This window comes from Typopeltis vanoorti, chromosome 22 (assembly GCF_054136105.1).
Source record: "Typopeltis vanoorti isolate ZY-2024b chromosome 22, IOZ_Tvanoo_1.0, whole genome shotgun sequence".
In the NCBI taxonomy this organism is placed as follows: domain Eukaryota; kingdom Metazoa; phylum Arthropoda; class Arachnida; order Uropygi; family Thelyphonidae; genus Typopeltis; species Typopeltis vanoorti.
In genome coordinates this window covers 17,923,499-17,940,124 of record NC_143570.1, presented here as the reverse complement: position 1 = coordinate 17,940,124, position 16,626 = coordinate 17,923,499, and the positions used below count along the sequence as shown (strand labels likewise).

The 16,626-nt window shown below is 37.2% G+C and overlaps 1 protein-coding gene across 6 annotated transcripts in view; it reads right to left on the bottom strand.

Annotated features, from left to right (window-relative positions):
• Positions 1-16,626, bottom strand: part of LOC150094189 (protein still life, isoform SIF type 1-like) — an 881,056-nt gene that overhangs the window by 298,572 nt on the left and 565,858 nt on the right. For all 6 annotated transcript variants that reach the window (XM_090412285.1, XM_090412284.1, XM_090412288.1 and 3 more), the window contains exon 17: positions 5,103-5,233. In XM_090412285.1, coding sequence (XP_090268411.1) covers positions 5,103-5,233 — 131 coding nt within the window. The remainder of the gene's footprint in view (positions 1-5,102; positions 5,234-16,626) is intronic.

Genomic DNA, 16,626 nt, shown 5'->3' with positions numbered 1-16,626 from the left:
GCATTAAACTTCCCAAAATTTGGGAAACTTTAATTATCAGAGATCCCTCTTTCCATCCCAGGTCACCTGCAAATGACCATAGAGGATGCACCACCTAGATAGAACTTTAGTTTCTATCTAGGTGGTAGGTATTGCTATTCAGTTGTTGCAAAAAGTTTTTGTAATCCCTGAAGATGTCTCTGTGATGGAGACAAAATATTGGAAGTATTAAAATTTGTTTTAATCCTTTCTCAGTGCTGTCAATATTCCATTAAACCTCTAACATCAGATCCTAATAATCTTTGGCCAGGCTGATGCTATCAGCACCACCAATTCATGTCCTTTATTCTGGATACTCCTGGCATTAGTATAAAGCATAAAAATGTCATTGCTTCTATACCTATCATTATACCTTCCAGACTCCACTGGACTCAGTGTTGCCTGATGTCATCCCCCCTTCCCCCCAAGCACCCATTCCCACAAGAGGCCACCCCTGCTACTAACCACCCTGGGAAATCTAATTTCCCTGTATCGACACACTGACTCTTTCAGAAAACAGCAATCTCTCCAGATGCCTACATCCTTCCTCATCCAAATGCAAGCCGTCTCTTGCATACAGTCCCTTTCTGTCGTCAAATGCTCTCCAAGCATCCACATATTCCAATCCTCTCTTCTGACACATTCTGGCTATTATGCTATTCATTATTACTGCTCTTCTGCTCAGTTCATCATTATCGTATACCTGGGTAACACACACACACACACACACACTACCTTTCCTCTCTGAGTTTTCATTTGTATAACCTCAAGCATGAATCTCAGATCTCTAACCACCCAATTTACACTGCTTCTCAAGTCATTCGTGCCCACCATCACAATCATCTCATCCACCCTAATTGCCATACCCACACCTTATATCGTTCCTCCAGGCAAACACTCCTCTGACATCCTATCTTGCACACCACGGATCATCGAGTCTCCATACATCATACCTCTTACCACTCTGTTCCTTGATTGCTCACTTGCATCTCTCACTCCTCTAACCCTTTCTCTGTGTTCCCCTACTTACCTGCTGTCCTGACATCACTCTATCCCTTGCATCTTCTCATTCCCTCTCTCTGACTGTTTCCATTCTCTCCTGTTTTATCATACCAATAACTCTCTCACTCCTGCTCTGATTTGCCTTGCATTCATGTCTTCCATTTGCCTAATCTCATCTTTTATACTTCTCATCTTATTTCCGAGAAAATCTGATGGATAAACATTATCCTTCCAATAGTCCTTTTCTCCAATTGGAGGAAACAGAATGTTACTTTGAAATATGTACATTCTGTGACTTATAAAGAAGATTAGTGGTTTTCTTGGAAATCATTATGTGCTGATTGATGAGTATATAGAAAGTTAACAAAAAGTTCAACATTTCAGAAAGAAATGATAGATGATTCTGGGAAGAATTTAAGCAATAATTAAGAATTCTCCAAGTACATAGTTGGCAATATTACAGAAATGTAAGCCTACAGGTAACTATGGAGATCATGTATTAAGAGACTTAATATGCTGGATAGAGACAACACAGAATGTTAGTTATCAACACAGCATTAGACTCCAGAGAATTTGTGTGTTTAATGAGAGTATTTTTTTCCATTACATATAAAGAACTGCATTTTATGAATTTTAATCGAACAACTAAAGTCTGAGTCTTTGTTAGCAACAACGAATAAAGAAGAGGTTCTGTCCACTATTCAGGTTACATGTCTTCCGGCTCAGAGAATCTGAATAGAAAGAAATAACTGTGATACCACCATAGCTCTGTGAAGTAATAACTCACATAACAAGTCTCATCCAGTCAAATGAATACATCAGGATATGGAGGATGCTGAATGTGCTATTCCAACAATGAAGTTGTGAAGAAGGCAGTATAATGATGTGGGATTGCATGTTTTTTATAAATCATATCTATAGTGGATGAATGAATTCTTAAATTCTGTTGATGCTGAGTTGGAGTTTGCTCCAGTAGTTGATATTTCACTGTTTCCCTGACAAAAAAACAGTGGGGACCTGTTAACTGAGTGATGCCCCAACCAGCTTGAATTTCTATCACAGTGAATCATTTTATTTTAAGCCAATAAGAATACAATTTGGTTTTCAAAATCCCTAATTGCCAGCCCATCCTCATTCATTCAGTATCCAGATAGATACCTACTAACAGGGTTCACCACATGGTTAGGATTCAACATTAGGCCAGAAGCCCTTGTTGGTCTCTGCATTTCTAGCTCTGATAATTAAGCAAACTTGTGCTTAAGGATCAGAGTCAGTTTATATCTGCACATGTTCCAACTTTTGATAAGAAAGCACATACTGAAACATAGAAAGGAAAGGAGTATTTATTCTTTTAAGGACTTTTCAGATGTGGAATATTTTTGATATTTAACTTCTATTATTATTATTATTGTTATCATCATTATCCAGGACCTCTACAGAGCTAACAGAATAATCATATTTGATCTGTTTTAGATACCACAAAATGGAGCATACCTTTTCACAAACTAAGTCATTATTTGCATCACTATGCTCTTGTGCAACTTCGAGAAATGGTCCCTTGTTCTATCATTTGAAAAATTTCTTCAGTATCCATCCAATGCCTATCAGCATAACGGTCTTAATCATATCATGCATTCATCTTCTGATTACTAAACTTTCAGATTGCACACGCTCAGCATTTCTATTGAAGAACATTGGAAATGGAGGAAAAAGTACTGTAAAAGGAATCAAAGATGATAAAACTGACAGGAAAACTTATGATAGACTTTTCTTTTGAAAGATTGTTAAATGAAACAAGCAATGACAGAAAATCATGGTAAAAAAAATTAGAGAGAATTGCAAACAGGAGTACATATCAATACTTGAAGTTAAAAAAAAAAAACCTGTAAAAAACTTTGAAATGTGGAAAGGGAGCTGAAGTAGGTGGTATGTGCCCAGAAATGCTCAAATACAGAGGTATAAAAGTTTTGCAGGTGGCTACTCCATAATTCAGAGAACTTGGTAAGAAGGTTGAATTCCAAATGATTGGAGGAGCTCCCATAGTTCCCACTATAAAAAGGGAATAAAACTGAATGTAAGAATTACAGAGGAATTTCTCTACTAAGTGTTCCAAGTAAGATTTATGCAAGCATACTTGAAAAAGAGGTTGAGAAAGATTATGAAAGAGAAATTTGGAGAAGAACAAGCTGGGTTCAGGACAAATAGAGGTTGTCAAGATTTTACACATACTTAGTTCGCTTACATTTTTCTCTGTATTCTTTTAGGGCGTTTGCTGACTTTTTTGCTAGGAACTTTTGGAATGCTTTATTCTTCTTTTCCAGGACTGCTCCTTCAATATCTTGTGTCCAGCAGGGCATTCTTAATTTTCCACCCTTGCAGACAGCTTTGCAACATACCTCTCTAGCATCAATCAATCAACAATGATGTAGTCAATGAGTTTTTTTCTTATTTCTTGTGTTTTCTCTTCACATGAACTTGTGTACATCCTTATTTGAGAAGAAGTCCAGTAAATACTTACTATTATAATAACTTTATCCTTTTGTCCAAATTTTCCCAAAATGTTCTTATATGCCTGGTGGGAGAATTCATTTCGTACTCTGCTGTTCAGATCTCCAGCGAGGACCACCTTTTTTCCATTTTTATTGTCAACTTCCTGTTCTAATGACTCCAAAAATTCGTCCACTTCTTTCTTAGAAGAATATTCTGTGGGACAATAAGCATAAATAATCTTCATTGTCCATTTCCTCATTTTAAAGTTTGTCCACATAACTCTACTTGAAGATACCCTATAGCAACGTCCAACTAAATATCTCTTCCTGTTAATCTCCGCCAACAGCACTGCCTCAAAATCATTGCTACTATTTCATTCTTTCATGTCTACTCTATGTGGAGAAAATTCCCCTGCTTTCATCAGTAGCACTCCATCCACCCTTCTTGTCCTTTCAATCTTCATAAAAAACATCTATCCTTCCATTTCTATTCATATCAGGATATCATACTCATTCAACAATGTTTCACTTATTCCAACAATTTAGAAATTTAGATGAGATCAGTGAAACAATTTCATCTCCTTTATTTTTGATGTCAGGGGCATTTGTAAATAAACACAACAGTTCATTTGTAGGTCTATAACCAGTCCTGCCCAAGACACCTGCTAGGCAGAACTGGTCTCACCACACCTGCTCTTCCTCAATCACCTTTATAACTGCTTATCCCATATATCTCTCAGTCTCAATTACTCCCCTCACATTCTAACCCATCTCATTCCAATGTGATTATCCTCATACATATATTGACTACTACTACTTCCAACATTCATTCTCCCTATGCCATGTCTCCCTGTCCACCCCAACTCCTCTCCCTGTTTCTCTGTTCCTCTTGCATTATTATTTCTTCTAATTCTGATGCGAGTGGAATAAATCAAGCTTGTAACGAGGCAGAACTAACCTGATAGTTCATCAGAATTAGTTCAGGATATTTTGAATTTAACCACCAATAAGCAGCATAAATGCCACAAATAATTAATTAGAACACAAAGTGAAAAAGAAAACATGGTCACTATGAGAGAAATAAAACTAATCTGATGACACAATAAGCTTTACTATTTACAATTCCTGTGTTGTTAATTAAAGCGCTCAGTTTGAAATCTGAAGATGGTTACTATATTTAATGGAACAAGCTAGTTAAATTGGGAATACTATAGTGAGACTAAATATGATTACTTTCATAGTACCTAAGGTCTCTAAATAAGCAGAGTGGTGTCATGCATAGTAATCAAAATCATCTGTCACTAATGATATTCAGACACATTCATGTGAAAGTAGCATGCATTCAAATTCACATCCTACTGGTAGAAAAGCAGAAATTATCCATTTGGCCACAGGCCAGACAATGCTATTTTCAGTAAAAATATCCTTGCCATGATTAGTATTATTAATATGTAAGAATTCTAATTTAGTGAGAGACTGAATTAGAGATTAAGATTATTTTGATTTTTATCTAGTAAAAATTGCCAAAAATTAAATGTATAATACTAAAAGACAGACAGACAGACAGCTATATAGATAGAGAATTTCATTTACCTTTTTGCAAGAATCTTCTATTACTTTTAACAGACTATCGATCTGATCAGCAGAAAGTACTGGACCTTCCTGACTAGGCTGAGGTGAAGGTGTAGGTCTTCCTGAAGTATCAGGAGACCTTTCTTGAGATCCTGTAAAGAAATTTTATTTAACAGTCAGCTTTAATAAAACAGGGCTATTGAAAGAAATTTTTACCAATGTAAGAAGACAGTACAAAAAGGCAACTATCCTGCATTTAGGAAATTAGCCTATATTCAATTTATTTCTAAAAGGGGAGACAAATCTTAACCACCAAATGGATGTAAATCCAATTGTACTTTAGTTCAAACATAAATAATCAATTACAATTAACTAATAAATGCATGTCAGTATGAATTCCACCACTCTCAATCAAGTGGAGAGGATATTGAGCAAATATAGCAGAAAAATCTGGGGAATCTTAAGTTATTGTTGTTCTTGATATATTACTATTAGCATCCAACCTCCATGGAGTCAGAGACTGACTCATCATGGGAGGTACACACTATTGCACACAATGCCAACCATGCCTTAAACTGATTTAATGTGTCTACATCACAACACACTCAGGCAATACATTCCAGTCACCAACTTCTCAACATGCAAAGAATCTGCTCCTCACACCCTCCTTATATAGTTTCCAGCCAGTGATGGCCTCTTTTTCACATATGTTTCCATTCATTGGAAAATTGCTTCCAGGTCAACCTGATAACAACCCCTGACTAGTTTATATGTCTCAATCATATCCACCCCCTTCCTCCTATTCACAAGGCTCTGCAATTCACATTCTCTCAATCTGTCTGTCCTTGTACTTCACATTCCAAAGACTACTGACCACCTTTGTGACTCTTCTCTGGACCTTTTTCCAGTATATCCTCATCACCATTAAAACCTGGAGACCAAATATGTGCACAATAATCCATATGACAGGCCTGATCAAGGACTTGTACAATGGCATCATAACCCCTATTTCTGATGCCATTGTACAAGTCCTTGATCAGGCCTTTACTTCCTTTAAAGTTTCCCCACCAAGTATACACTTGGTGGGGAAACTTTAAAGGAAGTAAAGGAGATGAGAGATCTGATGGTGGACAGTGACCTGAAATGTCAGGGTTCTCTGCATCATTGCCATTATCTAATGTGACATCTTCGTTACTTGTGCAATGTAGCCCCTGAATTTCAGGTCACTGTCCACCATCAGATCTCTCATCTCCTTTACTTCCTTTAAAGTTTCCCCACCAAGTGTATACTTTCATCCCATCATTGCTTACCAAATCTCAATTTTGCGTCATCTGCAAACAGCTGCATATCACTAAATAAATAAATACATAAAATTGAGAGAAATAGAAAAAAAAAAGTCTTATCCCATCTGGAGTGCAAAATGTACTGTAGATTAGCAAATAACCTTTTGTGGGCAACTCATCCAAATATCATTAACAAAAAAATTGAACAACAATGGTACCAAAACTGACCCCTGTGGCACACCACTAGTGACCCTCCTCTTCCCTAAGGTATTTGATCAGGTTTGGCACAAAGACATATTAAAGTAAGCTCCCAATCATATGATCTGTTTTCTGACCTTTGTAACTGAGTTGCAAGCTTTCTACCTGATTGGTATTACTTGTAATGGAGGATGGATTTTGTTTCAAAACACTGCAACTAATGCTGCTGTTACCAGGGGTTTTTCCTGACAGAAAATTATGTTTTGACCCCACATTACAGTCAAATCATCCAGAGAACACACCCAATTAGCAAACCATAATCTACCACTCACTTACTAATCAGTAAGTGAGTGGTAGATTATGGTAAACTTGATAGATCACATAGTGTGCAGTAGTGGATTGAGTAGTGTTGACTGGGGTTTGTGTGATGGGGGGGGGGTCCACCCACAATGGAACAAAAAAACTGAACTGATTTTTTTATAATAATTTTCAATAGCGTTCATTTTGAAATTTCCATAAAGAGATTTGCTATTAGCATGATTAACAAAATTCTTGATATCTCTCTGACAAATCCTTTAAATAAACAGGATTTCAAACATGAAAATGAATCAAAAATGATTTCATGACCTTACAACAAGAATCTAAGGTAACAGAACAAAGACACCAAGGTTTAATACCATACCAAGTCTGGTCTGCAATAATCAAAAATCTAAATGGGATATGACACGTATTATGCCACAGAAGGTGACAGCCACAACTATCATTGTTCCAAAGCTTACATATTAGTTAATACAATGTTTTTTCCCCTTTTTGGTCACTTTGTTTACATGTACTAGTTTTGAAGTTCAGTTAACATCTGCTGTGTGTAATTTTTTCTCCTAGTCTTTTTATAAAAGTCTTGTACTGCTGATGACTTACAAAACTTTTCAGGTTATATTGTTTATTTTAATAAACCTGTTTTATATTTAGAAAAGTCTCAATACCAGGAAGAATTGCTAAACCACTATAATATTCATGTTCAAATGTATTCCAAGTGTAAGAGAGTTAAATAAGGTAGGTATGAAATGGATGAATGCAGAGATTAAGCATGCAATATAGAGGAAGAAGGCATTATGGAGGTAACACAAAATGAATGGTAAAAATCAGTTCCATTGAGTACAAAGAACAGGCAAGGAGGATGACTCAGTTTTTGCAAAAGAACAGTTAACTTAAAAAAAAAAAAAAGAAAAGTTTTTTTTTTTCCAATATGCAGCTAGCAGAAGAAAGAATAATTACAGAAAGATCACAATAAAAATGGTAAAAGGGCAACTAGTGTGGGATATATACCCGAGATATTAAATGAGCATTTAATAAAGGTATTTCATCATTATTGAGATATCACGTGGAGTATGAGTGCAATGGAAAGGGAGAAGGAGATGAGACTAACTGTGAGTGAAGAAGAGGTATATTGTGAATTGAAGAAACTGGATGTTAATAAGGCTGTGGAACACGATGATATATCACTTCCTGTTTTGAAGGAATGTGCTTGGAAGTTGACATCTGAATTGAGAATTGACTTGACATCATTATCATTTATGAATAGGGAAACATACAGAGAAATTTCTTTGAGCCAAGCTCCAAGGAAGTGAAAGGAAGAGAAGATTGTACAATTTCATAAAGAATGTGCCAGAACACAAGCTTCAAATTATAGCTCAGTCGGTGTGTTAGGGGTTGTGGTTAAAATGAGAGGTTAGTGAAGAGAAAGATCAATAGTGGCATTCGCTGATGGATAGCATGCATTTCTGAATTATAACTAATTCCTAACTTTCCACTAGTTTGAAAATTTTCAGAGAGTATTCAAAATCTATTTAATTTTAGATATTATTTCTGAGAAAATTCCCATTTTCACAGAGTAAACACCAAGCCGGCATGACATAGCCTCCACTCCCCGCACCCTCCCCCCCCATGAGCTCCGAAGATGATGCACTGTTGAATCATCAATGTTGAATTGGGAGGAGGAATGCAAATAAGAGTGGCTGACTTGCAGAGAGAGAGAGAGATAGATGAGCTGAAATAGCAGGTGGAATGTCTAGGAAATGAGATGAGAAGTGTTAAAAATGAGATTAGGCAAATGGAAGAGATGAATGCAAGGTGAATCGGAGAATGAGAGAGAGATTTATGGGAATGATAGAAGAGGAGAGAATAGGAACAGTAGAAGAGAGGGAATGACAGAAAGTTATGGGAATGGTAGAAGAGGAGAGAATAGAAACAGTAGTAGAGAGGGAATGAGAGGAATGCAAGGGAGCACTGGAACCAGGGATAGAGTGATGTTAGGAAACAGGTGAGTAGGGGAGCACAGAGAGAAAGTGTTAGAAGAGAGAGAGGGAATAGGGTGGGAAGAGGTGTAATGTATGGGGACTCAATGATCCATGGTGTTCAAGATAGGATGTGTGGGAGTGTTTGCCAAGAGGAACAATAGAAAGTGTGGCTATGGCAATTAAGAGGGGTGAAAGGGTGGATGAGATGATTGTGATGGTAGGAACAAATGACTTGAGTGGCAACGTAAATTGGGCAGTGAAAGATATGAGATTCTTGTTTGAGGTTGAACGAAAGAAGACACAGATAGGAAAGATAGTGTGTGTGTTGCCTATGTATGATAGTGACGAGCTGAGCAGAAGATCAGTAATATTGAATAACATAGTAGCTAGAATGTGTCAGAAGAGAGAAATGGAATACATGGATGCTTGGAGGTCGTTTGAGGACAGAGAGCAATTGTATGTGAAAAACCGCTTGGATATGAATGAAGAAGGATGTATGCATCTGTAGAGATTGCTGTTCTGAACGAGTCGGTGTGTCCCAGGGTGGATGGTAGCAGGGGTGGCTTCTTGTGGGAATGGGCACTTGGGAGAAGGGGGACGACATCAGATAACACTGAGCCCAGTGGAGTCTAGAGGGGATAATGCTAGGTATAGAAACAGTGGCATTTTTATACTAATGCCAGGAGTATCCAGAATAAAAGAGAGGAATTGGTGGGGCTGATAGCATCAGCCTGGCCAAAGATTATTAGAATTGCTGAGACGCAGTTGACAGAAGAGGATATAATAACAGCAACAGAAGTAGCTGGTACATTTTTTGGCAGGATAGGAAGGGAATGCATGGTGGTGGAGTACTGCATATGATAAGTCATGACTCATGTCCTCTAAGAGTGGAGGCTTTGGAAGGCAGTGACACTAATGATTTTGAAAGCATATGGTTGAGGTAAAGGTGGGCAAGACATGATATTTAGTGGGTGTTGCAACAGACCAAGGAGCACAGAGGGTGGGGACCAGGAGATTTCTAGACAGTTGAGTTTTGCAAGTGCAAGAAGAACGATTGTTATGGTAGATTTTAACTACAGCAGTATAAATTGGGGAGAGGAAGATGCATGTAGCAATGAGGGAATGGAATTTCTAGAATTCTTGAGGGACAAATGTCTTAGGCAACATGTAATAGAGAGAACAAGAGGTTCAAGAGTTTTGGATTTGGTCATAGCATCAGAAGAGTTGACAATAACTGAGATGACATCTCTACCACCAGTTGGAGGAGTGACCATATGGTTTTGACTTGGAAGATGAATAGACATGCAGGAGTATCGAAGAGATGGGAACGTATGTGGAATTATAAGGCAGGTGATTATAATTCTTAGACGTCAACCTGGAAGTGGAAGTTTCATGGAGAGAGGAATTGGAAGGATGGGATATCATTAGTGCTTGGGAAATTGTGAAGGAATATTTGTTAGCAGCAATAGTAAGCTGTATTCCACGAGTGAAGAAGAGGACACAATTTGGTGTAAAGTGGATGACAAACAATATTAAACAGAAACTGCATGCGAAAAGAGGCTATGGAAGAGATATAAGGAGACAGATGAAGAGCAAATGCATGAAGAATATAAGACACAGGCCAGGAAAGTGACTAGTATGGTAAGGAAGCGAAACTGGAATATGAGAAGAGATTGGCCCTAAGATCCAAAGAAAATCCTATGGAATTTTTTAGCTATGTGGCCAGTAGGGGGAGAAATGACTGTGGAAGAATGATATTGTGGGATAAAAATGGGAATAGAGTGACTGATACAGAGGACATAGTGGAATTGTGCAATGAACACTTTACTGGAGTATTTCATCCTGGAGTAAATTTTAATACTAAAAGGATCGGGCAGGTTCAAGTTTTAGAGGTGCAAAGGGAGAGTGTGTTCCAAATACTGAGTATTCTGGATGTCAGTAAAGCTGTGGGACTGGATGGTATTTCACCACGAGTTTTGAGAGAATGTGCTAAAGAACTGATAGCGCCTTTGACCTGGCTTTTCAATGAAAGTCTGGCTGTGGAAAAGGTGCCCAGGGAATGGAAGGAAGGTAAGATAGTGCTATTACATAAGGGTGGTAACAGACAGGAATTAAGTTTTAAAAGAGGTATGCCATGAGTAGACATATCGATACAAAATTAATAACAAAAAAAACTCACGTACAAAGATCATTTAATAATATAATTTTCACCTGTGTGTCGCAGGCATCTTCAGCACATTAAGCTCAAATTAAACAATAACTGACAATTCCAAAAAGCACCACCTAAGTAGCTGGTGTAAGATAACTAAAAAGGTCAATAAATTTCCTAAAAAAAAAAAAAAAAAAAAAAATCAATACAATAAAAAGAGTTAGGAAAGATTAGCTGATTTATAAAGCACTATCTCCCATAAAGGGGATAGAAGTAAACAGATCCGAGGGCTTACGTCTATCCCCCTTATGGGAGATAATACTTTACAAATCAGTTAATCTTTCCTAACTTTTTATTGTATTGATTTTTTTTTTTTTTTTTTTTTTTTTTTTTTTTTTTTTTTTTTTTAGGAAATTTATTGACTTTTTCAGTTATCTTACACCAGCTACTTAGGTGGCACTTTTTGGAATTTGGAATTGTCAGTTATTATTTAATTTGAGCTTAATGTACTGAAGATGCCTGTGACACACAGACGAAAATTATACTATTAAATAATCTTTGTACGTGAGTTTTTTCCGTTATTAATTTTGTATAGACAGGAAGTGTCTAATTTATAGGCCAGTTTGTAGGTCATAAATAGTTGGTAAGATCTTGGAGAAATTAGTGAGGGACCTTATACAGCATTGGGCAGATGAGGGTAATGTTATCTTTGAGATTCAACATGGATTTGTGAAGGGGTGATCTTTTTAGCAATATGCTAGCATTTTATAATAAAGTTACAAGAGAAGTAGATGAGGGACAGGCATATACTGCCATTTTCTTGGACTTAGCAAAGGCATTTGACAAGGTGGCACATGATAAGTTGATATTTAAGTTGCAGGACATGGGTCTGGATGTCAGGTTGGTCAACTTGATTCAGGATTGGCTGTCCGATAGGTATGAGAGAGTTGTGTATGGTGGGGCAGTTTCAAGGAGGCAGAGGGTTACATGTGGTGTCCCACAGGGCTCAGTACTGGGAACTATATTGTTTAACCTTTATATCAATGACAGTGTCAGTGGATTACATGGGGGGGATACTCATTTGTTTGTTGATGATATGAAACTGGGAAGGGTTATTCATAATAATGCAGATGATGTAGCCCTGCAAGAGGATTTGATTAAGCTAGACAGATGGTCAAATGAATGGGGTGTCGGTTTAATGCAGCAAAATGTAAGGTCTTGAGGTTTGGAACACATCGATGGGATGCCTCATACTCTATTGGTGGAGCTATACTGGAGGAAGTAGGGGAGACAAGAGATCTGGGGGCGATGATTGATAGAAACCTGAAATTTAGGGGACATGCAAAGGTGGTTAAGGTAACACAGAGGATTGCTGCAATAATGAGAAGGACACTGACCTACAGAGATAAAATGGTTATCATTCCATTGTATAAGACTCTGATCAGACCACACTATTGTTCTGAGATTTAGTCCCCAGGATTTGAAGGGGATAAATTAACTTTGGAAATGGTACAATTATTATTATTATTATTATTATTATTCAGGTCTCCATGGTGTCAAAAGACTCATCGTGGGAGGTCCTTTCTAAGAAACACAAAGTCTATCAAGACTCATCGAGGGGAGGTCCCCCCCCCCTCTAAGAAACACAAAGTCTATCATACCACGCCTTTAACTCATTGACTGTTCTCGCTCTCACCACTCCATCAGGCAATGCATTCCATCGTTCAACGACCCTCCATGCAAAGAAACTACTCCTCACCCTCTTGCTCACAGTTTCCTTTCGTAACTTCCAGGGATGGCCTCTTGTCATCACTCCTTTTTGCTGTTCAACCAAGCAAAAATCTCTCCAGTGTCAACCCTGTACCACCTCTCAACAGTTTAAAAGTCTCAATCATATCACCTCTCCTTCTTCTATCCACCAAACTCTGCAGTCCACATTCTCTCAGCCAATCCTCATAACTATCCTTGTACAGTCCTGAAACCATCTTTGTCATCTGTCTTTGTATCCTTTCCACAGTTAATTTATCCCCTTCAAATCCTGGGGACCAAATCTGAGAACAATAATCCAAGTGTGGTCTGATCAGAGACTTATACAACGGAATGATAACCCTCTTATCTCTGCAGGTCAGTGTCCTTCTCATAATTGCAGCAATCCTATGTATTACCTTCACCACCTTTGCAATATGTCCCCTAAACTTCAGGTTTCTATCAATCGTCAACCCCAGATCTCTTGTCTCCCCTACTTCCTCCAGTATAACTCCTCCCATAGAGTATGCAGCATCCCATCGATGTTTCCCAAACCTCAAGACCTTACATTTTTCTGCATTAAACTGACACCCCCCCCACACACAGAAGTGAGTGACTAAGACTGTCTTTCTCAGGTATGTTGAGTATGAGAATAAATCAAGGGAATCTGGTATGCACTTAATAGCCTAAGACAAAGGCGGATAACAAAGATGGTTTCAGGACTGTACAGTGTTAGTTATGAGGATCGGCTGAGGGAATGTGGACTGCAGAGTTTGGTGGATAGAATAAGGAGAGGTGATATGATTGAGACTTTTAAACTGTTGAGAGGTGGTTACAGGGTTGACACTGGGGAGTTCTTTTGCTTGGTTGAACAGCATGGAGGAGTCATGACAAGGGGCCATTCCTGGAAGTTATGAAAAGAAACTGTGAGCAAGAGGGTGAGGAGTGGTTTCTTTGCATGGAGGGTGGTTGACCCATGGAATGCATTGCCTGATAGAGTGGTGAGAGCGAGAAAGGTCAATGAGTTTAAGGAGTGGTATAATAGACTTTGTGTTTCCTAGGAGGGACCTCCCTGATGAGCCTTGATAGACTTTGTGTTTCTTAGGAAGGACTTCTCGCGATGAGTCTTTTGACTCCATGGAGGCCTGAATAATAATAATAGTTATTTTATTTGATAACTTTTTTGCCCATATTTACAATGGATAACAGTGTAGACGATCTACTGAACGTCACATTTTCTGCCAGAACTTTTGTGCTGTAGTCAAAGGAGGTAAGCCTCATCCTTCTAAATTTACTGAGCAAGCACAAAGATGCAAAAATGCAGTACATGAGATACTTCTCTATTTCACAATACAATACAGTATAATGGTTAACTGGATGTGAAGTGCAGTCAAGACTTTTTTTGTTGGCTTTGTTTATTATTCTCCAGAGAGAAAGGTGTTTGGAATAAGCATGGCTATTCCATTTCTAATCATTTAGGCGCAACAGTGAAAAAACATGAGCATCCTAATCACATGTTCAGTCATTTATAAATCTTAAGATTTTTGGAAAACAAAGCATTGATACTCTCATTGAAAAAAAAGAAAACATGAAGTTAACTGTCATAATGAACAGGTAAAGAAAAATCGAGATATTTTAAAAAGATTAATTGATGCTGTATGCTGTTTGGCTAAACATGAGCTTCCTTTGAAGTCAGGATGAGTCTGAAGATTCAGCTAACAACAGAAATTATATAGAATTTTTAAATGTGCTCTGTGAGTATGATCCTCTTTTAGCAGTCATTTAAAGGATTCAAATGTATTTCGAATAACTTTTTCCACAGCACAAAATGACCGTTAGCACTATATCTGAGCACTATAGCATTATATCTTTCTTTATAACAACATCTTTAAACAGATTCAATAAACAAAGAAATTACTGCCGCTATTTCTATATGTGTGGCCATTATTCTGGATGAAACATCTGATGTCATGTCAAAATTACAGCTATCAACTGTTTTCCATTTTGTCCGTAATGGGCAAATACATGAAAGGTTCATCAGATTTACAGGGGGTGAGTGATCTTTTTAAGCATGCTTTAAACAGAGTTGAAGAATTTAATATCAAGGACAAGTTAGTTGGCTAAACGTATGATGGTGCCTGTGTAATGAGTGGCCATATTAATGGCTTACAGAGGAAAGTTATCGAGGCATATCCTTTAGCAATATTTACACATTGCTATGCCCACATTTTGAATTTAGTTCTGAATTTAGTTCTACATTCCTTGATATTCTGAAGCAAAGCCTCTCGAATATCAAGGAATGTAGATTGTTTTACCAAACTATCAGTGCATTGACAGTACATTTTTCTAAATCATCAAAAAGAATTAATGCTTGGCAAAATTTTGTTGCTAAAACTTTTTCCTCTGTCACACCAAACAGATGGAACTTTACTTCCCATTTAACAAGTACAGTAAAACATCACAGAAGTCAACTCATTGAAATTTTTGAACATGGTGGAGAATTCTTGGAAATGAGATGTGGATGCTGTAATCAAAGAATGAGGTTTTTTGAATTTCTTGCAAGATTTTTAAATAATTCTGTTGCTAGAAATCTTTTCTCTTATATTTGGCTATACTGATATCTTGAACAATATACTGCAAACTTCATCCTCTGATATATCATACTGTTGTAAAAAAGTGCATGATACTATGAAGCAGCTTAGAAATAAAGGGAACATGAAATTGATGATATCTGGATTTCTGCATCAAAGGAGAAGCATAAGTTGATGAGTCGAGACCTAAGAGAAGAAAAGGGCCTGAAGAGATGGAGAACAGAGTGCCTCTGATTATACCAGGGAATAGTTGGTTGCATGTGCATGGAGATGGAAAAAAGATACTCTTCACTTTCAAAACTTGAATTTTTTCAACTCCTCTGTAGTGAAAGATATGATCAGTATGCAAAGACATTTCCTGATGGTATTTTAGGGAAAATACTTAAAGGATTTCTATGGCCCAGTGTTTGACTATATTTGCTTGAAAAATGAACTGAAAGTACTCTTTTCTTCTGATGAATTTGCCAAAAAACCAGTGCATCACCTATTAAAATTCATGCAAAAAAAAATCAAATTCAGGCTACATTCAAGGAAAGTTATAAGTTAGCATAACTTGTCATGTCAATTCCGAGCTCTACTGGTAAGTTGAACGTTCTTTTTCAGCTGTGAAAAGAATACATATTTGTTATAAAGGAAACACAAACACAAGAAAGGCCATGTGGCCTAAGCCTAATTGCTAATGAAAAGACATTGAGGATGGAACTGAAGAAAAAATCTTCATTTTATGATGATGTGCTAATAGACTTCCTAAGGAAAAACAAGAGATGGAACTTGTATATAAATAAGTAAAACGAGTTATTTCAGCCTTTCTTTGATTCAATCTGTAAAAATAATAATTTCTCGAGTGATTACCTTTTCCCGATTTCTGTGTGTATTAAATAGCTATATTTAAAAAAATGTATCAAAATTCAAATTATCCATGTCTCACTCTAGTATCTGCCAATGATGATCTAATCTCACCACAAAGCGTAAACCCTTTGTGTTTCTCACATAAATGCCGGGTGTTAAGCATAGCTATTGTTCATTCCACCTTTATGCTTTCCATATATAAAATTTATATTAACACATTTTCACATTTGCACCTGGATGTCTGCTGTTTCTTTATTCCCTGGAAGCAGCATACATATTAGCATATGTATGCTGCTTCCACATCAAGTGGTCGTATTTTCACAAAGCTTATATGGCATGTTAGTTGCACCTCTTTCAGTAGAATTTTATTTCTAAAATTAGCATTTGTTAAGTGTCTGGATGATATCGAATATCTGAAATGCAATTCAAACT